The sequence below is a fragment of the Pyrgilauda ruficollis genome, unplaced genomic scaffold (genome assembly GCF_017590135.1).
Source record: "Pyrgilauda ruficollis isolate IOZ18807 unplaced genomic scaffold, ASM1759013v1 scaffold146, whole genome shotgun sequence".
NCBI lineage: Eukaryota > Metazoa > Chordata > Aves > Passeriformes > Passeridae > Pyrgilauda > Pyrgilauda ruficollis.
Window position 1 is genome coordinate 290638 of NW_024513210.1, and position 25537 is coordinate 316174.

General features: G+C 42.7%; 2 protein-coding genes across 2 annotated transcripts; both read right to left on the reverse strand.

Moving 5' to 3' along the window:
- Nucleotides 1–1743: 1743 nt before the first annotated feature.
- LOC121349849 (C->U-editing enzyme APOBEC-1-like) lies at nucleotides 1744–5613 on the reverse strand. The gene is made up of 5 exons (XM_041460633.1): nucleotides 5586–5613; nucleotides 4152–4179; nucleotides 3416–3804; nucleotides 2158–2276; nucleotides 1744–1767 (listed from the first exon to the last, which is right to left on the reverse strand). Exons 1-5 carry the CDS (start codon nucleotides 5611–5613, stop codon nucleotides 1744–1746), a joined length of 588 nt encoding a protein of 195 aa, XP_041316567.1.
- Nucleotides 5614–12063: 6450 nt separating this feature from the next.
- LOC121349833 (C->U-editing enzyme APOBEC-1-like) lies at nucleotides 12064–19740 on the reverse strand. Its single transcript, XM_041460606.1, has 4 exons — nucleotides 19614–19740; nucleotides 15667–16067; nucleotides 15019–15134; nucleotides 12064–13499 (listed from the first exon to the last, which is right to left on the reverse strand). Exons 1-4 carry the CDS (start codon nucleotides 19634–19636, stop codon nucleotides 13485–13487), a joined length of 555 nt encoding a protein of 184 aa, XP_041316540.1. The 5' UTR covers nucleotides 19637–19740; the 3' UTR covers nucleotides 12064–13484.
- Nucleotides 19741–25537: the final 5797 nt, after the last annotated feature.

Consider the following 25537-nt stretch of genomic DNA (forward strand, 5'->3'; position numbering starts at 1 on the left):
AAATAATCTCCCTCAAGATACATTTTTCCAGACAACAGGCTAGCACCTCATAATTTACTGTGCCATGTATACCCCTCCTAGAAATACAGACCATTTAGAAACAGAAACATTTAAAAGGCGGCAACTTGCATAGCTGAATGCAGGGGGAGTTGAGTTGGATCCTGTGGAAAGGCAGATTTTTTTGGGTGTTAGAAAGGCCCCTGCCAGAGGTTTCTAGTACCACACCATGTTTGCAGCATGACTAACTCCAAGGCTGGATCTGGCAGCTCAGAGGAAAATCCTCAGTGTCTCCAGGGATGGAGGTGACAGCCTCTCCACGTTCCAGTACAGCACCATTGTCAGGGGAGACGTTTTCCTTCAATTCTGTTGGAATTTCCCTCATTGCAGCTTGTGTGTGTTGCCTTGTTTTCTATCTCTGCATCACCGAGGAGAGTTTGGCTTTGTCCTTACTGCCTTCATGTAGTGGAAAACTGCAGCTAGATCCCACTTAGCCTCCTCCTCTATTGGTCAAGGAAAGCCTGTCCACTCAGCCTCTCCTGGTAGGGCAAGTGCCCCCATCCCCTGCCCTTTGCAGCAAGGCTCCACCAAATTCCCTCTGGTTCCTCAGTGTTTTTCTTCTGCCAGGGAGGCCAGGGCTTGATGCAACAGCACGTATTTCTCTGGAGCACACGCCTGGAACTCACTCACCTCATTACTCCTCTGCATAATTAGTAAAATGGGGCAGGCTGTTCAAAGGGGCTGAGCACACAGACATTCCCATTCCTTCTGTGGAGGGCTGGTAGTTAGAACTACTGATGATGGGCCCTGTTCACGTTCATTTGAGGAGTGACTTGTGTCCAGCTGAGACAGCAGAGCAGCTGAGCAAGTGCCTGACTTCCAGCAGGCTTCCCAGCCAGCAGGACTCTGCAGGAATCATCAAGGCTGCCTGGCTGGGACAGGCAATTTGTTAGCTGGCTCTTTAAAACCAAGACCTGAAGGGCAGATTGCCCTTGTACCGCTGCTGAGTCAGCAGCAGTTTGTCAGCGCTCAGGAGCTTGAGCAGACAGCTCTGCTCCGCTCCCGGCAGGCATCGCACCATGCGCTCGATCGTGCGTAAGCTGCTAAATTATTTAATCATCTCGGGCACTGGGAGACTCAGAAAGGCTGAAAGCCAAGGGGAAAATGTCTCCTAAACCATTACATTGCATAAAGTACTTTGTTAGATCAGCTGATTGACTGGATATTGCTACTGACTGCGTATCCTGTCACTTGAATGTCTTACTCAGGCAAGAAATGGAAAGGTCAGGTCTTGAGGTACCAAAAGTCCTGTGTAATGTTTGGGGTGGATGGAACTGAAATGAAGTGTAATGTGCACCTTTTCCTCAGCCAGAAATAAAACAAGGCAATCATAGCATCCTACAAACAGGTTAGGTTTGTGTCTGTGACTCTAAGTTCCTGCCAGCAGTTTTGTGCATCCCTTCCTCCACCTCCTGCCATCCATTCTGCACAGAGGGACCAGTTCAAGCAAGAACTGGCTTGCTCCACAAAGCAAAAACTGCTGAGCCCTGCAGTTTACTCCAGTCCTGGTCTTCTCTCCTATTCAGTACACCACTTCCTCTGTCTGAGTAGGATATCAGGCTGTACTAATAACTTCTGTAGCTGTATGGGTTGCAAGAAAAATGGAAAGCAGATCTGGGTCATATTATACTCTAATATGTAAACTCTGACCCTGAAGGTAAATCCACTTTTGAACTTGCTCAGAACTTAACTGAAATCCATGGCCCTGTCCTGAGGCAAAAAGAGAATACTTGAATCATGATTACAGAGCTGAAGCAACTTTTGGGGTCAAATAGCTCCGGTAAACTGCAAGCTAATGAACTGGTAGCTGATTCATGCAAAGGGCTGAAATAATGTACCCTTTCCTTAGTTAAAATCTGAGAGTAGTGCTAAATCTCTTCTGTTCTCTGCTCCTGGCCATAAAGGCACAATGTGGCAGCATAGTCCTCTAGCAATCTCTTGCCTGCTTGCCTCTCTGCTTATGCAGCTTCAAGCCCATGCTTATTTTTCCTACTATCATTTCTGCTAACACCATTGCTGGAATCATCCAAATCTCCTTTTCCTTGGATTTTTTGTATTTATTTTCACTATTGGGGTTTTTTTTTTCAGGTGTCTGCTTACCCAAAAGATATGTAAGAGTTCTATGCTATTCAGAATGAAGTGTACATTGATGTTCTGGGACCAATAATCGTCTTCTCCAGCTTGGTATGCAACAAAATTTCTCCAGCAGTACCTGTAATCTAAGAAGAGAGATACCCAGTCACTCTTGATGAAAGGATGCCCAGTTCTTTCTTCATTATCATGTCAGTGAGTCATTTGTTTCTCAGTAAGAATACAGTAAAGGACAAAGATATTCATACAAGGTGTGCACAAATAACTACACAAATAAGTTAGTGGAAAAGGGAACCAAAACTCTACAAAGTAGCAATATGTCTAAAAATGAATTGCCAGAGACAGAAATTGATCATTGCGGTGGCTTGGGCAACCCTTATCACAAATAGCATGCTCTGGCATAAAGCCAAAGGGAAGGAATCAGCAAGAGGTAGGAGTGAAAAGGGAAGTGGGACCTGCATTCAGAGCTGGCCAGGCTCTCCTTTCGGGAGCCTTGTGCTTGAGAACACGGCTTTGGTAAGACAAGTTGCTTCAGTCACAAACCTGTCTGACTATCTCAATGATCAGGGGAAAGCTGGAGTGAGCACTCTTAACAGTTTCATACTGATCTTAGTGTTGATAGGATGGCCAGAGCTTCTGTCAATGCTCTGGTGCTATAATCCCAGAGACAGCACCCTCAATATAAAAGTAATGTCCTTTAAGATTACATTCGATCTGGTGGGTTTCATAGCTCTACTCTCCAGTGCTCAGTATCCACACAGGTATGTGAGGTTCATCTCTTCAAATATACATTCCTGTTTGTGAGCTGCTTGTCTGGACTGTTTTTACAGCCAAACATCACCAGGCAAGCGAGATACACACACAAAAAGGCAAGACACATGCAAGACATATCTGCTGTGATGCATCATCTGCAAGTGTCCTTTAGACAAGTTTCCTTCTCCAGCTACCAGGGGAAACCAATTACTTGATGCAGCTGGCAAGCTCATCTGCATGTGTATTCTAGGAGGGACAGGATTTTACACTGCATATAAAGGAGGTGTGGATAGCTAAAGAAACCTCCACACCTCCATGTTCAAATTTGGCAAGAGGAAATGACCATGCTGGTCCTGCTGCTATACAGGACTGGGGAAGAAACAAGGCAGAAGAGAGTGACATTTTTGCACTCACTAGTCCTCCCCAAAGCCAGCCATCACCTCTGTTACAAACTAAGAGTGCACATAATCCCAGAACTTTCAATCCACACTTGGACAAAGAGTAGCTGGGTTACCTTCAAGACTCATGATATGTACAGAGACTCGATTCATTATCAGGTTGCGGAGACCTTGTCGGTTGCGGGTATCGTGGTGCCTGAACAGCTTGGCTGCATATATTGCCAAGGTCACGTTAGGGTGTGACCTCAGGAATTCCAGAATCCTGCTGGAGCACCTTCCACAGGGACTAGTTGAAAGGAACCAGGTGATGGAGCAAGAAGTTTGTGGCCTGTCACTGAAGTGATTTTCCAGGAAGTTGACTTCAGCATGTTGCTCAGTATTGTTCAAGCACCAGCTCCTCCAGATGGAACCGCTTCTCCACCTGATTTCATACAGCAGGCACACCACCCGTCCGTTTTGTCTGGGCGAATAATTTCTTTGGAAGTCTCTTGGCTGTATCCTCCACCTGAAGGAGAGTACCAGCAGTACTGTGATCCCAGCACTTCAATGATGTTTGGACTCCCACTCCCAGCTTTTCCCATCAGAAATGAGCAGCTTGAGGAACGTTGCGATTTAGCGATCTAGAACTGGAATTTGATGAAAGCTTCCGAACACCCCCAGCACCTTCTCGAGAACTGTTGGGTGGGTAAGCAACCTATCGCCACTCAGAGATCAGCACCAGTCAAAGCAGCAAGGCAACTGGAAAAGGAAGATTGAGGAAAGGGATAGTAAGAATAAAACAAGGCACAAGGCTGTCTCTGGAAATTGCTGAGTAGCTCAGGCAGCAGTGAGTGACAGAGCTACATCTCTTACCCTTGATTGTTCTCTCTGGATGAGGGACCTGTGTAGAAAAGATTTGCGAGTCACTGAGCATAGCAGGTCAGAAAACAAAATTTCCTCTACCCTTTCTGTCCAGACCCCTTTCAGTTCCATACACTCCCTGTCAAATCCCTTTTCTCTGAAAGGGGCCAGTAAGTAATCACAGCACAGCAGGATAGGCACTCTGGGATGCAGGAGGTGTGGACTCCTACCTGGAAGTTGAACTTGATGGTTGTTTAAACTATGCTGTATACCAACCCTTGATCAGTTTAGCACATTATGGTTGATTGTGTAAAACTCAAGTTTAAATTCCCTGATTTCAGCAGCACTGCATCTGTTTTTCCCTGACTAATCAAAGAGAAAAATCAAATGTCTTATCCCTTTAAATCTTCCAAACCACTTCTATGAGACAGGCAAAGCTTGAGCCATTTTCTCATTGGTACTCATAATCTTGGCAGTCCAGACAAAAATATTTCCACAAGTGACTTCCCATCTTTACTTAATCTGTAACTTTCTAAAAAACTTTAAAAAAATCAATGCCAAGGAAAAAAATACCGGTGCAGAAAGGAGGGTAACAAATACCTACAGGGTGGCAACACAGACCTGCCTGATTATACACATTTTATCTTCCACAGTGGCAAGCAACTTTGACCCCATGACTTATTCATCCCATCCCAGCTGAGTGTCTAGAGGAAAACAGCTGCAGGTTATCAAGGCTACTTATTTATTTTATAAAAATCCACCAATAGGAAATGTAAGGATCTAGGAATCATCATTTTATTTGATAATTAAAAAAAAAAAATTAAGTGTATATAAAATAAAAATAATTAATTTTATTTTTCATTTTTTATTTTATGAATTATACACAATAAAGATTTCTTTTTAAATATACTTAGAATTAAGATACTAAAGGCATTTTTCTGAGCTTAGCTCTTGAAGATGAGAAATTCTGAATTATACAGAGTAAAATTACATGTTAACACAAAGAAAACAGTTTTCCACATCAACAGAGGCATGATCAACTACTTGCAGAGCCTTATTGCCCTGATTCTTTAAGAAGAATATTCTAGTTATTTATCACAATGAAAATAAAATAGATGAATATATAAGCTAACTTATGAATGGAGCTAAATTGCTCCATTCTTAAATTATCTTCTTTGAGATCTCTTTTCACAGTAAAAGTTGTTTTGGATTTTGAATTCTTCCTGCCATACCAAGGTTAACAAAATTATATTAATATTTTGAAGCTGGACCCAAGACTCAAGATACAGTAATGCACTCAAATAAAACACAAATCCACATCGGTCTCCTGTGTATCCTCGTGCAAACAAAACACATTTGTGTCTATACTCCAGTCCTCTAGATACAACTACAGTAAATATCTTGATTATGGGGAAATAGGCCTGCCTTTCACATAAATGTACTTACCTCTGGCACCGACAGCAGCCATGGGCATTTCTGGATTTGTGTATTTCTCCCTGGGAGACTGGTGTGCCTTTATAAGTCTTATAAAGGCTTAGTTTCAGTTTCTATTCCTGAATCATAATTCTGATCTTTGGGCCTTATTAATGCTGCTGATTAGCTGAGCATTTCCTTCTGGTGACTTTCTTCACACTTACTTGTACTATCCAGCTGGCTGAAGCTGAAAGCAAGCCCCTGGCAGCAAAGAACTGCAAACGGAGGTGATCCCACTCAGAAACTGATCTGGCTTTGAGTACAAGGTTACCTTCCAGAAGCTGTGATTAACAGGGAGCCACTTTTTGCAGTGCAGGCAGAAATTACAGAAATTACAGACAGAAATGTCTTTTTAAACTGTTGCCAGAACAGAATCACAAATCTTCTCTAGTCAGCCCAGTGTGACAAGAGAGAAAAGCACCGACACAAATGGCATCAAGCCACACAGCTGTGGCATGGCATGTCACTTTTCTGACACCCAGATGCCACGAAGAACTTGAACAGAGCCCAGTGGAAAGAGGTAAACAGAAGACATCATGTGCAGAGCCCGCGAGTCTGTGGAATCCAGCAGGTGGTGGTGGCTACCATTTCCCTTTGTGGGACTTCTCCCGTGGAGTTCCAAGGACCTCTCACACCCCCTTGAGCCCGAGTCCTCCCGTAGTCAAGGAAGACACTCCATGTGTGTGACCACTGAGCTGTGCTCAGTGACTGGGCAGCCGCCCTCAGGCTGACTCTAAGCATGCTTCCCACCACCCACGAGAGTTTTTGGCAGTGGGCACCTTGTTGTGAGGGAACATCCAAATATTTTTGAAATATCACAACTGAGAAGATCTCTGTACTGATGTGGACGCTGAGAGCAAGACCTGAGCCACCTGTGGAGTATCTGCAGAAGCTATAGGTCATTATATCTGTTCACTGATGCAAATAGAACAGGCATTTTCCAGTGCCCCGAGAAATCTGTTCAGCATTATGAACTGGGCATCACCTTACTGTGATCACTTCTGTAACTCTCACAAGATGCAGCAAAAGAATATTTCCCATTTAATCTGAAAAATTACTGAAACAATGCTGGTTTCTAGTGAGAAACTTTCCTCTGACACACCCAAAACTGGCTTGCAGAGGAAAAGGATCACAAAAGAATTCTTCACATGGCTTAGGTAGAATCAGTCTCTGTCACTCACAGTTTTTTCTGGCTTTGTGACACAATTATTTTTGGCCTGATGCACGACGTAGAGACTGCCTTCCTTGGTGCCAAGCCGGATGTGGGATTTTAAAGCTAAGGGAGTGATTTATCTGTATTTCTGCAGCAAGCTCTCAGTATTCTGCTGTTGAAAAGTATTCAGTTTTCAGTTTTTTCCAGGACAGAAAAAACCCTGGAAGTGTACACGAATGGTGAAGTTCAGAGGGAGCAGGGATTCAGGCACTGGCAGGACTGTTGTCAAGGAGGAGAATGGTTGTGGCAGGTCATCAGGCAGAGCCAACACAGAGTCTGCCCTCGAGGTCACTCCTCCCTTCTCAGCACAGAATTGTTCCCTGCAGGTTGCATTATTTCCGACCGTAGAAGAGTGAAGGGGAGCTCAAACACTCAAGAGGTTGTTGAAACAAATCCGGGATTGGCTAATTAGGTTTTGAGCTCGCGGGCATGATTCTTAGGGAGAGAGGAATGCTTTGGTACTCCCTTCACTGCCCGGTCCTTACAGTACATGTTTACAAATTAGCAGGGGTGAATTAGGCTTAGAGATGATGAGTCTGATCTGCAAGGACTGCCTTGATTAGCAGCAGTAGTTCCTGACAGAAAAGCAGCAATGTGCCACAGAAAGTGGAGAAGGAAAAACGTCCAAGCAAGGAATCAGCAATGCAACAATTTCAAGTGTCTCCGGAAAGCCAAAAGGAAAAAAATAAAATAAAATAAAAAAAAAAAAAAAAGAGAAAAGTGGAAATATTGCTCTGTTAGCCTAATGTGAGAAGACTAATCCCTTCCAAATTCAGTAGTTGCTTTAACCCTAATAAAACCAGGAAGACAATGTTGCCACACAAGTGAATTTTCATACTTCTAGAAGAACTTGCACATTCTGTTTATGGGGACCATGCTTCAGTGAGTCAAGAGGAGGATGGTGACCTCCAGAAGGATCATACAGCTAGGTAGGAAACCTGTTCCTTGGTTTTTATGAGCAACCAGCAGTAAGCCAGTATTCCTTTAAATTGCTACGTGTCTGTAGCAAGGGTTATCTATATAGGTGGAGTCTCGTATTACTCAACTGGGGTAAAAATTTTTATTCTACTACTCATGCAGTCAATTATGTCCCCTCACAGAAACTGTTTAAGGTAATGTAAGAGATAAATGTGGAGGTGGTTCGTGATGCTGAGCTATCAGTAACATCTGAATGTATCTCAACCACTCCAGGAAAAGGATTTTTTTTTTTTTTTCCAATAACCACCACCCTCATATGCATGCCTCATGAACCTGAATGCGTTTTGGAGGAACATACACAGCAAAGAGTACATAGAATGGTGGACAGACACTTACTTATGCCTTCTTTAAACACCAGGTTCCTTAGACCTTCATAAGAATATTCCCTTTGGTGGTAGTAGAGACATGCTGCATACATATGACCAGGTTCACCAGGGAAAATAATCTAAAAGCGTCACAGTTTCTTCAGAACATTTTACAAAGGGCCTCCAGGATGCTCACTGAGTGACAGAAAGGTGGAGGGAGCATCAGGTAGCTTGGTCCCTTCAGATGTCTCCCAGGAAAGAGATTGCAGCAAAACAGGTCTGCAGCATGACTATTACAGAGTGCTGTCTGCTGATGTACCACTCCCTTTTCTCGAGTATCTTTTGGCTTATCTGACACTCGAAACCCAAGGCGTACATCTGGTAACAAATTTGGGATGGGACATAGCCCTAGAAATGGAAATATATGGAAGAAATTAGGGAAGATGGACAGGTTAGAGGAGAAAGAGGAGCACAGAAGGAAAGTTAAATCAGACATCAAGCAAGACAAAAAGGGACAAGGTTTGAATCAGCTAAAATCCTAATTTGCAAATCTCTGAGGATTTTACAGGTACTGAGCTTTTTATTCTCTAGCTGGATGATCTATTGGAAAGAGGTGAGAATCGCCGAGTGGAGGTCTGGAAGCAAAGAGAAAGGTTAAATTTAAATGCGACAAAAGCCTGGGGCTTATGACACAGAGGCTTAAGTCTCAGCCTCCACTAACAGGCTGCCTCCTGGACTTAATTTAAATGGTAAATCCTGTGTTAGTTCAAGTGTTCTGCTGCTGACACGTTTGACAGTAAAAGGAAAATCCGCTGTGTGTTTACCTGGATTTAATGGAGTTTTCTTAGTAGGTATCTATATTTTTTTATGGAAAGAAAAACCACACAGAGCCTTTTGGGATTTATTCTGTGACCTCCACATTTAAAAAAGGCTAAGATGTGTTTATGTATGAACCTATAAGTATGAATTCACACTCATGGATATTTACAGATATGTGTGTGCACTATAATGCAATAATGCATATGAAAACAAGCTTGTAGATACACAAATACACCTCCTCGGTAGCAGATTACTTTGCAATTCTGATAAACGCCCGCACCCATGACTCTCAGTACCTTTGCTTTCGTTTTCTCTGCAGTCTGCACAGCGTCACCATACTTAACTGAGACTCTTGCTCAGCCTCCATATGTGGAAACCGAAACATAAGAGATTAAGATAACTGGTGGCACGCTGCCACTGCTGGGTGACTGAGCTTTATGAGGCTGACTCTCAACACTGAAGTGGAATGGCAGCCACAAGGATGTGCAGGCAGACCTCGGTGGTGTGAGATACAAAGCTGTGTTTCGTGTCAGGTACATACAAATAGTGTGTGTCTTGAATATTGGCCTAGTCAAGCTTCTTATTTATAACAGTGGGAAGGGCTTATCTGCACGCTTACTTCGGTAACAAAACACCCTGATATCCTTGTAATATAATTCTTTCACATTAACCAGTGAGGTTGTAGAAATCAAAGAATTTCCCAGCTCATTAAAGATACTTCATGAGGAGTCAGTGTGGAAAGAAAAAGCTGCAAGTGAACATATCTGTATTTTGGAAAGTTTTTCCACTCTAAGCAGTCCTTCTACAGTCTTCTCACACTACTTTGAGTCACAGAAGTTCTATATATTCTTCTTTCTGATTTTGCTTCATTTCCATGTCTTTGTTTCAATGCACACACTCTGTCAAAGCACGAAGCAGAACAATAAGTACCCCAAACCCTGTGGGGATTATCGTCCATGCCCTGCTTGGGAGCCTGAGTCAGTCATCACACAACCACCAGAGTTTTAAATATGAGGGGGACCACATAACCAGGTGGGCTTCACTTGAGAGACAGCAATGATTTTCTATAGGTTGTACCAGGGAGAGTGTTCAGAGCAGCTCTAGGAACTTGCAGCACTGAGGTTGTCTTTTCCAAGCACTCGGGGATTGCTCAATGACAACAATACGTGGTTAAACTCTCTCCAAAATTCACCTGGAAAATGTAGCTGTCATGAGAGACAAAACCGCTATCAAAATATCTACCAGGACCAGGCATTACAACCATTGGGCACCATCAAGGATGGAGTTAATTTTCTTCATTGCAGTCCATACTAAACATATCAGTTCCTGGGCCATCTGTGGGCAGTGTGTCAGTGGAAGCCACAAGTAAGGGCGGTTAAGATAACCAATTTTATTTTTTTTTAAGTCCTCAGGGCCCCAAGAGGCACAGACCATAAGAATTGTTTTGTTCTTTTTTTATTGTGAAAACAATTTGGGGTTCTTTTCTTGTGACCTTGGAATATCACAAGCTTGCTTTGGACAAAAACTGTTTGTGATGTAAACGGGCTGAGCGTGGCAAGACAAGGCCAACAGGACAGTGTAAACAAGGACTAAAGAAAATGAGTCTTGGCACAGACAGGGCATCAACAACCACCCCCAAAGCTGCTGGGAAGGTTATACTGTGATATCCTTTGTTTGGCAGCCTGTGCCAACAACTAGTTAGATTGGAGACTGAAAGGGAAACACTTGGTCCACTTTATAAATTTTGTTCAGCAGTTTCACATCATGTGTCTCTTTCCCACCCCCCACTCCCCATAGCAACTTTTGTGATCAGTTTTCTCTGCCTCTTTAAAAACATCTTAAAAGCACAAGGAGTTTCCAGTGGATACCTCCAGTGGCCCAGTTCCAGGATGAGCTTGTAAATAAAAATAATTACTTACTTCTTTTAGCTATCTAAGTGGAGATGCTGAAGTGCAATGATCATGGGTACTGTAATTAGCATTCCACAGTCACTCCTCTTGGTGGATGGGGGATTTGCTTCTGTTGAACCGAGCATCTGTGCATTTTTGAAGCTGCATTTTAAAATCAAGTGGTGCTGTTGGTTACATGTCAGAGCTCTCATTGAAACAGTGGGAAATCCTCTAGGTTAGCACAGTCTTTCTAATGCAGACTAATGATGAGACATTATTACAGCAAGAACTGACACTGTGATTAGTTGATCAGTTCAAAACAGAGACAAGTGCTTATTTACATGGCTAACTACAAGCTTCTGGAATTTTCTGCTCCAGCAAACTGTGGATGCAGATGGCAGCACAGGCTGAAACTAGGTCCACATACAGACACTCAAGGTGAGATGCAGGGTTCCCAAATGCAGTCATTGTGGATATTGAGGTGGTGGGGCAGATAAAGACAAACCACAGCTGGTGTACAGGATTGCCTGCTCTCTGTGAGAAACAACCCCTCTGTCACAGTGTCTGCACTGTGCTTTCTGCCCTGATGGCACATTTTCTGTGGTCTTAAGTTCACTTCTGTTCCTCTTGAATCTTGAGGTAGGAAACAAGACTATCTGAGAAGACAGCAAGTCTGCAGAGATGCTCATTTTGGCATCCTGCCCATCTCTTGCCAAATGATGGGCTCTGGGACACCGGGAGCCCAGTGCTGGAAGACCACAGCTGAGGGGATGCAAAGAGACAACTTTGAACTGGCTCAAGAGCGGCTGCCCCAGATGGATGCACACAAATCTGTGGGGCCTGACAGGATCCATCCCAAGGCACTGAAGGAGCTGACCAATATCTTTGCAGCACCTTGCATCGTTTTTTAATGGTCTTGGGAGTCTGGAAAGGTTCCAGGTCAAGTGGAAGATGACAGTGTTGTTCCAGTGTTTCAAGAATGGTAAGAAGGAAGACCCTGGTGATTACACCCTGTCAGTCTCACTTCAGTGCCTGGTAGAGTTATGGAGAAGGTTATTCTGATACACAATTATCAGGTCCTGAGAGGGATGTCTGGACCACCTCCTCTGAGGTAGCCAACATTTGGAATGGCCTTGGGCTAAATTAAGGCAAAACAACACCAAGCAATCAATTAGAAAGTTTTATTTATAGGCTGCAGCAATTAAAACTGTATGATCGGTTCAACAGTCTTAGCAGCAACAATTTAAACCTTTCTGAACAACCTGCAGATTTAACCTTTCTGAACAACATGTGGCAACAGTGATCTTTGGGCAGCCTGTGGCAGCAGTGAGTTAAACTTTTAAGCAGAGGGAGAAAGGAAGAAGGAAAGACAGAAAAAATAGAGGTAGTGCAAAACAGACCTGGCCTTGTCCAGATTCTAAATACAGAAAGGGGAATACATGTTTCACCAAAAAAAAGGATACATGTATTGTATTGCTAATAGCACTTTGTTAGTGAGGCTCAAGGGCCCCAGGACTTCGCCTTCAGGATAAAATGTCCAGCACACAGCGAGATAAGTCCATAGGGCTCTGCGTGAGCAGCTAAAAAATCATCTGGGTGATGGCTCAAAAAGTTACAGCCAATGGGTTTACATCAGGCTCATTTTTACGGCCAGTGATCTTCAACATCCTTATAAATCATCTGAATGGGGGAATCAAATGTAGGAACCAAAATTGAGTAATCTTGCCAATGATACTACACTAGGAGGATCTGTGGATTCCCTTGAGGGTGAAGAGGCCCTCCAGAGAGATGTGGATACTGAAGAGCTGAGCAGTCACCAACTGTATGAAATGTTACAAGAGCAACTGCTGCATTCTCCACTTGGGACTGGGTAATCCTGAAATTTATGTAATCCTGAAACCACTGATTAGTGATAGGACTGTAAATGGAATGACGCTGCATTAGTGGATGTTCAGCCTGAACATTAGGAAAAGATTCTTCAGTGATGTCAGAAACTAAGCCCACTCCTCTTAAATTTTTAAGAGTTTTAGTAAATGCTAATAGGGGATAAGCATAAAGCAAAACTTACAGCATATGCTGGGTGCATGGCCACAGCCAGGCACACCCACCTCTTCTGTCTGCAGTCTTTTGTACTGCTACAGTTGTATTGCTTCCTCAGAAGATTATGCAGATTTATTTTGGGCTGGTTGACTACAATCTTGCTTCAGATTTTTGCAGCGTTTGCACAATTCAATTGTTGCAGATGTCAGCAGTCTAGGGTGGTCTTCGGATGCCATTTTAAGCTTGGTACTCTTCCTTCATGGTCTTCTGCTCTTCACTGATGCTATCTTGCATATACATTTTGCAATAATAATCATATCTTAAAATGCACCTTTCACAAGCCCACTTACATCTTTTAAAAGCCTTATTTCCCCTTTTATATTGCCCACAAGCAATTACAAATTTTACCACACTTAAAAGCAATTTGAGACTTACACTAATTATCTAAAAACAATTATAATTTTATAATAAAACCAAACAAATTATAATGAAACCAAACTACTACATAACTGTTTATAATATGGATGATGATTTAAGTCATGTTGCTTATTTTTGGGTAGTCATGCAAGAAGGACTTGATGATCTTTTGGGTCCCTTTCAACTTGAGATATTCTGTGATTCTTTGATTCTACAAATGAAGACCCTGAAATGGAAATAGAAGTATGACATTTAGATCCTCCAGTTGCACTTTGAACCTGCTGTGATTTGAAATGGACATAGCAGAAGCAGGCTATTAGTTGTAGTAGCCCAAGATGTTACTTTTCCACATATGCCATATAAAATGGATTTCCCAAATAACCAACAACCCACATAGCCACAGATTTCTTTCACTCTCGTTCACTAAAAGTAGCATTTGCCAGAAAATTCTAATACATTGAAATCAAAATGCTGAAGCACTTATATTAGTTTTGCTAGATTTTTTTAAAATACAGTCCTTCCCAGCCAAGCATGTGGACCTGTTCATCCAAGCAAAGTGTTTTATCTCCAGGGCCACAAACTTTCAGCACTCTTGCTGAACACACCTTTCTCTCTCCTGCCTTTCAAGAGGTCTGGTACAAAACAGAAACAAAGGCTGAATCTTCCCAGGGTGCAGCCATTCTGTTTTGAACAGTTTTTCTCATCTCACAGAAACCGCACCCTTCCAACCAGTCACAGAAGTTACTGAATGGAATCTGGAAGGAACTTTAATGAAGTATGCAGGGGCCCAGTAACTGGGGGGTGTCAGACCACTGCAGACATTGAGAGGAAGGGGCTGAGTAGTACCATGTAGCAAACTGAAACCCATGCTCAGATCCAGGTTAAAAAGGAATCTGGTGGAGGGTTTCTGAGATGAGACTGGAGTTCCAGGTAAAAATCAAATAACTTCCCACCCTGGAACCCAAAGGAGAAAAACTGTATAGCTTTTCCTTCATAATAGTGTTGCCTTTTTCAACCTAAAAATGAAACCTGAGATAATTTTAGTATAGGAGGTAATATATAAGTGGATTTTTATTTGGAGGCCTCCAGGGGCACTTATGGAGAATGTCCACAAAAGCCCCCCCACACAAGGTGAATCAAAACTATATTGTTTTGATTGGTTTTAGGAAATTAGCATAATTGATAAAAAGCCCCAATTAGGAGGACAAGTGGTAATGCAACTCCCCCCCAGGTCAAGCTCCTTCTCTGGAGCCCTCCCTTGGTACTAGCTGTATTTGTTTATGAAAATGAGTCTCAAAGACCTTGCTCTCAACCTTGGTTCCCAGGAAGAACCAAGATAGGAGGCCTTGCACCCCTGTGGCTTGGAGCTCTGGAATTTGTTTTGTCTTCCTGCCCAGGGAAAGGGCACAGAAAAGTACTGAGAAAACTAGCTAGAATACAATAAAGGGCTACAGAGCTCCAAATATATGTGTGAAGAATACAGAGAACATATAAAAGAAAAAAAGGCAAAAACAAAGATGGCATCAATATGATGGAAAAATACCCACAGTGCTTCTCTCCCAGTGGGACAGGATAGTTCCCATCATTTTAGTACATGACTTTTCTCAAAAGCCTGCTGCAGTACCCTTTACAGTCCAAGTAGAGCTGCAGGTGGACAAGGGCTTCTTTCCTGCTCCTTACAGCTCAGTTGCCCCAGACTGCAAATCATTCCATGTGATCCCCTCTGTCTCTCAGAGTGTACTGACCTGAAGGATATCCTCGAGCCTCGAACGATTCCTCTGTATCTCTGATTTAAACTTCTTGGGTGAGAAATCATAGTTGACACCTGGTTGTATAAAGGTCTCCCAACAGTAATCATAGTCTGGAGAAATAGAAGCAAGATAATTAACCTGAGTTTATTCAGATACCAGAGAAGCTCAGGGAGCAAGACTTCTTAAGCTCTTCCTTGGGTCCATAACACAGAGACAGCTTGGCCCTGGATAGGTCAGCTGATGGATGCTGTCCACTCCATATTTGGAACCAATGCCATTCACTCTGGGCAATGTTTTTCCCTCCCTTAACTGCAGAGGAACTCTTCAGCCAGCCTTATCCCAGAAACTGCATTTAGGACAAGGGAGAAGGACCATATCCCCCATTCCCCCAGGAGTGACATAAGGATGGTATCTCTAAACAAAAGAGAATTTTCATACCGATCTGGTTGCTAAGGGTCCTGCCCCTCTTCTCCTGCACTACTTAAGCACCTTTTTTTGGGATGTGACTCTCATTCACTCCATGGTGATGGTTGTGCCCCCAAAGAAGCTGAATAGACACAGGGCACCATAGAAGCAAGCCCATTCACCCCAATCACCCAATGCACAAAGTTCCCCAGTCCCAGAAAGCATGGGAAACCTTGCCTTTGGCTTCCATGGCTTTAATGGTCACTCCCTGCAAGCTGTCAAGCTGCCTCAGGCCCATGCGGTTCCTCGGATAGTTGACGTAGTAGAGCCGTGCCACGCGGATGTCTATGTTCACATTGGGCTGCTCCTCCAGGAAATCCCGTATCACATCGCTGCACTCCCCACAGGGGCTCCAGGACAGGTACCAGGTCATGTCACAGATGTTGTAGCTTCTTGGCTCAAAGATTTCCTCCAGGAAGAACTGCTCCGCATGGCCATTGTTGTAATCGTCGTTTCTGAGCCAGTGCTGCCAAAACTTGACGCTCCCACGCCACTGCAGCTCGCACAGCAGGTACGTCTCATTCGGATACTCGCGGGGGTCAAAGTGTTTTCTTAATGCCCTCTTAGAGATATACATGCTGAAACGGAAGGGAAAATTCAAGGAATCACTGGTTACACTTTGTTTTCAGTAGTACTCGAGTACATTGAAAAGGGGGAGGGCGGAGGAAACCGGAGAACCGAGAAGGGCAAAGCACGAGACAGCAACACAAGGAAAACGGAGAGGCAGGCACCAGGCAGGGTAAAGGAGCAAAAGAAACCACATACTGAACTCTTAATCCTCCCCTCCTCTAGAGCTGCATGCAGAACTTTCACCACCTTCCCCCTCCCTATGCCTGTCCTCTTCCCCATCAGTGGGAGTATTTCTAAAAGCTCTTTATATTTTTTGTGTGTCAGGCATTTTCACAAGGCTCCTATGTAGCTCTTTTCAATGTAGGGAGCTGTTGTGAATTCTGTAAAAACTAATACAAAAAAAAAAGAAAGAAAGAAAATAAACGCACTGATACACTATGAAGCTGAACATTTTTCCTTATTGGATTCTCTTGCTGTCTGTACTTTCATAAGGATTAGCACAGTCAGCACCATCCTACATGAGAGAAGGGGAAAGAAGTGCTCTATGCAAAAAGATGCAACTCCCAGGATGGATATTTTCTGAGACCAGAAAGGACCACTAAATACTCTCAGTTAAGGACCTATCCTATACAAAGACTGCCAGTAGTCTTGAATATATCTTTTATACTCAGTAATTATCCATAACGCACAAAGAAGGAAATCTCTAGAGGCACTATGTAGCCGTTGTATAATTGCCTAATACAGAGATTTATATGAGAATGCACTTCAGATATATGTTTTTCCACATTAGAATAATTCAGAATTAATCTAGTGGACAACTGATCAGATTCTGAAGAGAGAAGCAATAAGCCTGTAAATTGCTTTATGGATTAGTACTCATTAGCAACAAAAACCCACAAACAAACCAAAACCCAAACCAAACCAACAAACAAAAAGCCCAACAAAAAAAGTCTCAAAACCCCCCAGCCTGAGCCACAGACAATTGAAATCTTGCAGAAAAAGTAACTGTCACATATTGTCTATCTGCAGGACTTATCACCTATGTAAAAAAAGTATCTCATTTATCTGAGTCAGTCAGAAGGCTTTGTCTCCTTACCCCGTCTTCTCCCTCATCCCAGCCTCCTACACATTAAAATACAAATGCACACGAACCAGTTTATAAACCACGGGGTGTGCCTCTCTTTATCTTCTCCATGTAAACTCCATTTGTACCAACCAAAGAAACCACACATGCAGATTTATTTATCACACTTTCTACTGAATTTATGTCAATGTAGTAACAAATGTAAATGTCACCAAAGGTTTAATAATGGTACAGGAATAACTATTTTATTATATGTAATTCCTTTAGTAGATTGTTAAAAAAAAACACTAAGAGAGACAAAATTGAAACACAGACTCAAATTTTATGCTTTCTCATTTCAGGTGTTAAAAGAGATGAACTTTTTCTATTTATATTATGTTATTTGGGAGTTAATGTCTACTAGCTTAAATTTCTGTAAAACTCAATTTTTAATATAATATAATTATATCATATGTTCACAATAAATATATAAAATATGTGACTGGTTGAAGTTCACCAAAGAAAATTCATTAAACTCCCAATATTCAAGCCAAGTCAGTTAATCTAATTTTTACAGAAGACGCCTTTAAGGTTTTGGAAAGCAATGTCACAACAGATTACAGAGATCTGATTCGTTCAAAGGTGCATGTAGATGTTCCCATCTGATTATAACACACAAACAAGTTGAAACTTCCAAGTTTTCCTTAAACAGGTCTTAAGCACCTCTTGCCTGTGTTTTGACCATAAAATACTGCATTCTGGACAAGCTACAGCAACGGGTGTCCTGTGTTCAGGGACATAGAGCTATTTCTTTAGAACAATCTTGAAATACACTAATCTTCAAGATACAGACACCTTAGGGATGTGTTGAGCCGAGTGAAATTTACAGTGTAATCAACTTAATAAAATATGACCAAAAGTCTGCATTCTTAGTAATATTTGCTATTTTTAAGAATAGCTGTTACTTGCTATTCTTAAATAGTAGATTAATGAAAATTTAAACAACACTACCAGAAGGACAAATGATAAATTTTAAAACCGTGACAGAACACTCACACACTATAGAATATATACAGAAAGGCAGCGTTCATTTTTCTCCCCAAGTCAGATAAGAGAATACTTAAAGTAAATTGTGAGTTTACCGATACATTGCCCAAATTCACGCAATCACCTCGACTCTTTTTTAAAGTGTTCGTAGTTATCACCAAGTGTCCTTCCTGTTCAGCATTGTTATGCATGGTATTCACATAGAGCCTAACTAAAAAAAATATCGATCACATAACAGCTATTGATACAAATATGAGACAAAATTCATAGTTGGCAAATAATTAAAGATACAAAGAAGAAAACATTATTTTTCTTTCTAAATCAGGTTCGTCAATCTCATAGAGGTGAACTTGTAATCCTTTCAGAATCTGAGAGCTGCAGAGAAATACACTGTAAAGTAAGACTAATAATATGAAAGGTGGATTGTACCCCAAAATGTTTAGAGGAATTAGGGCAGAAAACGGCAGAGGGATAACTGCCAACGTAACTCTCCTAGGCTTTATTTTCTTTTTTATTAATATGCAGCTGCTACATAAACGTGCATTAAACCTTTAAGGTGTACTGACTGATTACAAAATACATTTTAACATGTGTTATTTATAAATTTGCTACGGTCCCACCATCCGTAACTTGAACAGGAGTGCAATGAGATTATTTTAAAATGTACTAATTTCACAAAAACAGCTCCTAATACGAATATCTCTCTTACTAAAACTGTGTAATAAACTGCATCATCATAGATATTTATTAATTTTCCTTCCTTCCTCTAACACTTCTTATTAGAAACCATTTAGAACTCCGCTCACTGCAAGATAATAACAGTAATAATGATAATGTCTAAAAATACACGAGCATAAGTTTGTCAAAGCTTCTTTAATCCACGTTTTTTGTCCCTTGCTAACGCTCTGCACAGCCGAGGCACTTCTTCACCGAGCGCACTCTTTACACTTCTCTCCTTCTTTCCTTACTTACATTAAAACTTCCCCCTCCCTCGAAGAGAAGGTGGTCGCAGACACTTTGTTTTGGCTGATAAGAGCTGTCCCAAGACCTCGAAAGAGCCGAGCGAGGAGCAGGCACTGTCAGCCCCTCAGAGCCCGGCGTCGCGGCCAGCCATTCCCGCCTCGGCCCTTCCCCAACACCCCACCTTCCCCCGTGCCTGCTGCTCCTCACGGCTCCCGGGACAGCTTCCACTCCACTGGGAACTTCCCCAGCAGCCTCGGAGCCCAGTGCAGCCCCTCGCCCACCGCGGTTAAGTGGGGACAAAGGTCCCGCTCAGGTGCGCGGCCGCCAGCACTGCCCTCGCCCTGGCCGAGCCCGCAGGGACAGAGCCCAGCCCGGGGCTGCGGAGCGAGGGACGCCTCGGGTCCGAGCGGCAGCGACAGCACACAGCTGAAGCTGGACTGCTTTTTGTTTTTTTTTTCTTTTGGTCAGCAATTTCTTTTACCCTCTCATCTTTCTCTTGTACATGGCTTCTCCTCTGCCGGTGGGCTCCCGCGGTGCTGTGCTCCGCTGTGTCCCGGCAGACGGGGCTGGAGGCGCGGGCACACACAAGGCACAGCGCCGGGCTCCGCTGGCACAGGTGGGTGAAAGAGGAAGCGGGAGAACTTGGCCGGAGCGCAGTGGGTGCCTCTCAGTGACGTGTCCGAACATGCCTGCCCCCGGCTGTGCTCTCTCCTCCTTTCCTCACGCCTCAGCTGAGCTGCGGGGGGCCTGAGGAGCTCCCAGCTAAAAAATGTAATAATTGGAGCATCCCTTTGAAGCCTGATTCTGAGTTTCAATGGATGATAATGATTCCTTGGCAGCAAAGCGTGATTTATTCTCTTGTGTAGGACACTCCTCTGTGAAATACAAAGCTGTGTTTCGTGTCAGGTGCATACAGGCAACGCGTGTATCTCTGATTGTGATATGTGTGGAAACCGACCATGGGACAGTTATTAAGACAAATTCTAATAAATAACTAAAGAAATAAAGCATGGAAGAAGGCCTTTGAACCTATCCTTTGTTCGCAATTAACCTTCATAAGTCAAGTTGACTTAGGAGCATTTGAATTAAAGCTTTAAGGATGTTGCTCTTTGACAGCAACTTTCTGCTTGTAGCTAAGCCTTAAAGAGTTTTGCAATAATAACCTTTTGAAGTATAATTTTAGAATATGTCTTGTAGTAAGGATCTTTGAAACTATAGCTTTAGAATATATAAAAAGGAAACATGCTTATCTCGACACCTTAACAAAACAGTGAAAAGCAGCTTGAGAAAGGAAGATGAACATCAACTCAAGGATTGATAGTTTCAGCCAAGGGAAGCTGAACATCACTGTTATGAGATTTATAGTCCTTGCAATTAAAAGGTGGACCCACATCTGGAATCTGGACCTCACCAGCTGGGAGACTTCTTTCTTCTTTTGGAAGCTGGACCCCACCATCTGGGGATACTCCTTTCTGAGATACATCCTGAGAAAAACTAAACCACAATAGTGTATAGAATTGTGACGTAAAAAGTGGGAATAGAAACTGCTGAGAAAGCTTATGACTACCCCTATAAACACCTGTAAGCCTCAACTATCGGTGTGCAGTTGGAGGGAAAACTTCCCCCGCTGTACCCAGCGCTGTATTGCTCATACTATACCATGTTAATTAATAAATTGATTGCTGCTTGAATATTGGCCTAGTCAAGCTTCTCATTTACAACACCTCCCAGGGTCGCAGCTGTTCTTTGTGGCATGCACACCTTCCCTGAAACACCTGGAGCTCAGCTCAGTGGAAAGCACGGTGCTTCTGCCTTGTGTGTTGCCAGACCTTTCCATGCTGTCACAACTTTGTCAGAGACGAAGGGCTCACTAATACCACTCATGAGAGATTTCACTCACAAAGTGAGTGAAAAGCTTCATCACCTTCCCTGCCAAACCAACAGGGTTTCCCCTCTGGTCTTGAACAATGCTGCCTGAACACAGGGTGCCCAGCATCTGAAGGGGTCTTAGATTTACTTATTGTCTATACTCCTATTTCTATGCTATTTTATTAAAACAGCTTTAACTCATGTCTTGTCAGGCTTTTCTTACTGATGAGAGGAATAGCGGATTTGTCTTTAGAAATCCTATTGGGATTTGGGTCTGCTGGTAGATAAAACTAGCATTGGGAGACAAAAGAAACAATGGGAAGGATTCCACTGATTGATGAATGGAAAAAGATACTTGCTTTTACAAATGAACTTTAGGTTGGCTGATAAATGAAATTAGACATTGAAAGATGAAAGAAGCAATGGGAAAGAAAAACCCCTAAATTCCATATCAATTAAAAATTAAAAGGGGGGTTATACATTAGAGGAAAATCTTCAGTACCTCAGCCAATGGGGAAAGAGAGAAGGGAAATGCGGCAAGGAAATTAGGATAAAAAGGGAGGCTACATCCTCCAAAAATTTGAGAGACCCTAGAGGAATGCCCCATGGCCTCTTCCTCTATTCAAATAAAGTAAAAGGACTCCTCTGTCTCCTTTTTGGGCATAAACCTCTGATGTTTGTGGATTAATTTTCCTAACACTGAGAACCAGTATGTACCCTGCACCATCTCTCTTGCACATAAGTGATCATGGCCAGGCCACTGAGATGCACACATCTTGGAATGGGACTTTGATTTGATCCTTGTGGGTCCCCTCCAATATTCAGAATATTCTATGATGCTGATGAGTGTATGGATAAGAGTGCAAAGGGGCAAAATCCATTTATTTTGAGATTTGTAAAAAAAAAAGCTTCCCATTGCCTTTCTTTATGGTCTTTTTGAGTGTTGTTATAGGAATTTTTGTTGAAATATTTAGGAAAGATAGTAGTTCCCAAGTCCCACACAGGGACCTGGTGTTTAGGTGCTGTTCACCCAACCACTATGCTGGAAGAACAGAGTGCAGCTCAGCAGCAGTGCCAGCCCCCTTTCAAAAACATTTCCAAGGCAAACCTCACAATCCTGGGAAGACACCAAGCAGCAGCTGCAGTTACCAGCCACTCAGCAGCGTTCTGCTTGTGGATAAACTGCACTGTGGGTGCAGGGAGCTCAGCTGGCTCCGTGCTGAGTCTGCCTGGGGCACAGCACTGCCTGATCAGGTCTGGAAACATCACAAACACTTTTGTGGGACACCAAGCCTAATCTAAGAAGGACTAGATGTGCCTAGGGAGTGCTGCAGAGGCTCGGCAGCTGTGTTCCCCAGGCGAGGAGCCCAGGGGAGCAGGTGGCCACAGGACCCAGGTGACTCCTCATGGACCATGAAGGACGCAGCTCTGCGTCGAGGTGAGCGATGGCACACTCGGTGTGCCACCAGCAAATAATCAAAATACATCCTTGCACTAATACCTAGCAAAAAGTTGACCATCTCCAGGAGAGCAGGTTAGCTCAGACTCAGCATTGCCTGGAGGCACAGAGCCAGCCTTGGACTACAACAGTTACAGAGCTATTTGTCCCTCCAGGAACTGGCTTTGGGGCTTTTTCCATTACCGGGGATATCCCAAAATGGCACGAGTTGACAGTATGAGGGTTTCAACTTCTGTTTCTTTTTTTTATGGAATACCTGAAGAAAATTGCTGAGCCCTGTCTCTTCTGTGGGACAAGGAGCTCCAGTGATTACAGGACTGCATGAGGGTTTCAACTTCCGTTTCTTTTTTTTATGGAATACCTGAGCCCTGTCAGAAAATTGCTGAGAAAGAAAGAAAATTGCTGAGCTCTGTCTCTTCTGTGGGACAAGGAGCTCCAGTGATTACAGGACTGATGCTGAAGCTGCTGCCAGATGTTGACACCAGCTTGTCTAACCCTCTTGGATTGAGTGCTGGCTGCCTCAGAAGGTGCCTGTCTCCAGCTGGGAAGGACAAAGGGAGCACTGTGGGCTGCTGGCTAAGCATTTATGCCACCCTAACCCAGTGGGAAATCTTGTGTGGCTTGGAAGAGGAAGTAAAGGCATGCACAGTAAAGCCAGTGTCTCCATTTTGTTGTAAATGTATTGTATCTGTGGCAACCTTCTGAAAGCTGGAAAGGATCCTAAATACTACCAGGTAAGGTCTGCTGGGAATGCACTTCTATCATAAAAAGCAGAACACAAATGGAAGTTCATGGTGGAAATTAATGAATTTCAAGGTCGTGATAAACTCACCTAACTTGGAATTAAAAACTTATATAAGTAAGGCATGGGCTTCTTTGCAGCTTGCAGATTGAGGTCTTACACCTTTAAGATAAAGGTGGTGACACTCAGCCTGAATGGGCTCAGCAGAGATTTGATGGGAAATCTTCCTGCAGGATAATGCACAAAATGAGTTTGTTTACATGATCCATTCCAGTGGCTCTGCTCTGACAGCAATAGACATGAAGTCCAGGACACGGGATGAAGTCAAGACATGGGATAAGTACTATCCTAAACTGCAAAAGCTTTGTTCCCTACAATGTGCCTGTCAACAGCTTTCTCCAAAGATCTACACAGTATGTGATGGGTTGACACTAAGCCATGCCTCTATCCCTTCTCCAGAAGCCATTTCCCATTTGTCACCTCTAGCTCCACAAACCATATGGCTTTTATCTGTGACCTCTGCAAGTTCTTAGTGGACAGACACACATTCACACTGTTATGAATATTTTGATCAAATAATTGATTAAGTAATATTAAAGGGTTAGCTATGATCATAATTAGAAAATTGCAAAGTATAAGTTATAGAAATATCAGGAGTCTATGTTTGGAATGTGTAACCTTACAAACCTCACCAAGAAGTTACTGGACCCTTATGTTTCAGTCAAGAAGCTATGAAGATGAGTTATGCTCCCCCTTTTGTTGGGGAACAGAAAAAGTTAATTTTAGTGGGTATAGGAGCAACTTACTTGGTATTAATTATGTGTAGATAAAAACTCAGTTTGGAACCTGTAAGCATTGTGGGTGCGATAGGGAGGAAAGGGAATAGTCTTTTCCTTTACAAACATTACTATTTAAGTGAAGAAAACAGTGGGAGACACACCCTTGTGTATGTGCCTGAATCAACAATGCCCTTGCTGGAAAGAGATTTATTGGGAAAATCGGATGCTTAAATAACTTTTGGTGATGAAGAAATATAAATTAAAATACCAGAAACAAAAGCTGTTGAAGCAAAGATTTTTATGTTACAGGAATAAAAAAAGAGCTGGAAGAAATCCCAGAGCAGGCAGAGAATTAACCCCACTGGTATAAATGACTGAGACGCCTGGATGATCAAAAGTGGCTAAACCAGTAAGGATTACTTTCAAACCTGAAGTCAAACTGGTAAAGCAAAAATTATATCCTCTTAAGTGGGAGGCAAGTAAAAAGTTGGAGAAGCTTATTGAAAAATTTTTAGAATATGGGTTATTGAAAGAGTGTGAATTAGAACATAACATACTGATATTACCAGTTATAGATTAGTACAAGGTTTAAGGGCTATCAATAATAAGTACCTGATATTTATCTAGCAGTAGTTAGTCTGTATACACTCTTGACAGCACTGAAAGGGGACTATAATAGTTTATGATGCTTGATCTTAAGGAGGCTTTTTCTGCAACACCTCCTGACACAGACAGTTAGAAATTGTTTGCTTTTGCGTGTGGGAGTCCAAACACCAGGTGGAAGGTGCAGCTGACATGGATTGTGCTCACAAAAAAAAAAAAAGAAAAAAAAATCAAAAAAGGAAATTGGAAAGCTGGAAAAATAAAATCTGGGGAGAACTTTACTACAATGTGTGGATGATATTTTACCAGCAATCAAGACTTACAAGCAATCAGCGCCTCGGTGCTGGTGTAAGTCTATTAAATTGCTTGGGACTATTTGGATACAGGGTGTCAAAGAAAATGGCACAAATAGACAAAGAAGCAGTAATATATTTTAGTTTTGAAATCTTGCAGGAAAAAAGAAGATTGGGAAGCAACTGAAAAGAAGCCATTTGCCAGACTCCAGAGCCAAGGAATACAAACCTTAGGTACAGCCAGGTGCTGTCAGTTATGGATTGCCAGTTATGGGGTACTGGCAAAACCCTTGCATGGTTCTGCACCGAAAATACTTGGTATAAACTCCTGGAGTCAGAGGGTCTTTGAAGCCCTAAAAGAACCTTAACACCAACCCCTGCACTGGGACTCTCACACTTAAACCAAACCATTTGAGTTATTTGTGCAGGGAAGGATGCACCTGTACTAGGAGTACTAGGAGAGCCTTTGGGTCATGGAAGTATCCTGTCCAAACAATTGGACAATGAAAGTAAAGGTGGATACCTGAGAAAGGTGGTAGCTGCAGAGCAGCACAGAAGCTGCCATGTACTCCACATGGGCACAGCTGGTTTGGAACAGAAAGAAGCACATTGGATATTGTCAGCAGGATGCTGCAACACCAGGTTGCTCCAGTGGAGCAG

Bases quoted from the DNA above. Each gene is read 5' to 3' on its own strand.
- LOC121349849 (XM_041460633.1), bottom strand. From the start codon at position 5,613: ATGCCCATGGCTGCTGTCGGTGCCAGAG. The intron at 4,180-5,585 runs GTAAGTACATTT...TTTTCTACACAG, and splicing joins GGCTGCTGTCGGTGCCAGAG to GTCCCTCATCCAGAGAGAAC. The intron at 1,768-2,157 runs GTAAGCAGACAC...TTTTTGCCTCAG, and splicing joins AACTCTTACATATCTTTTGG to GACAGGGCCATGGATTTCAG.
- LOC121349833 (XM_041460606.1), bottom strand. From the start codon at position 19,636: ATGTACAAGAGAAAGATGAGAGG. The intron at 16,068-19,613 runs GTAAAAGAAATT...CTTCCGTTTCAG, and splicing joins TACAAGAGAAAGATGAGAGG to CATGTATATCTCTAAGAGGG. The intron at 15,135-15,666 runs GCAAGGTTTCCC...CTATTTCTCCAG, and splicing joins TAAAGCCATGGAAGCCAAAG to ACTATGATTACTGTTGGGAG.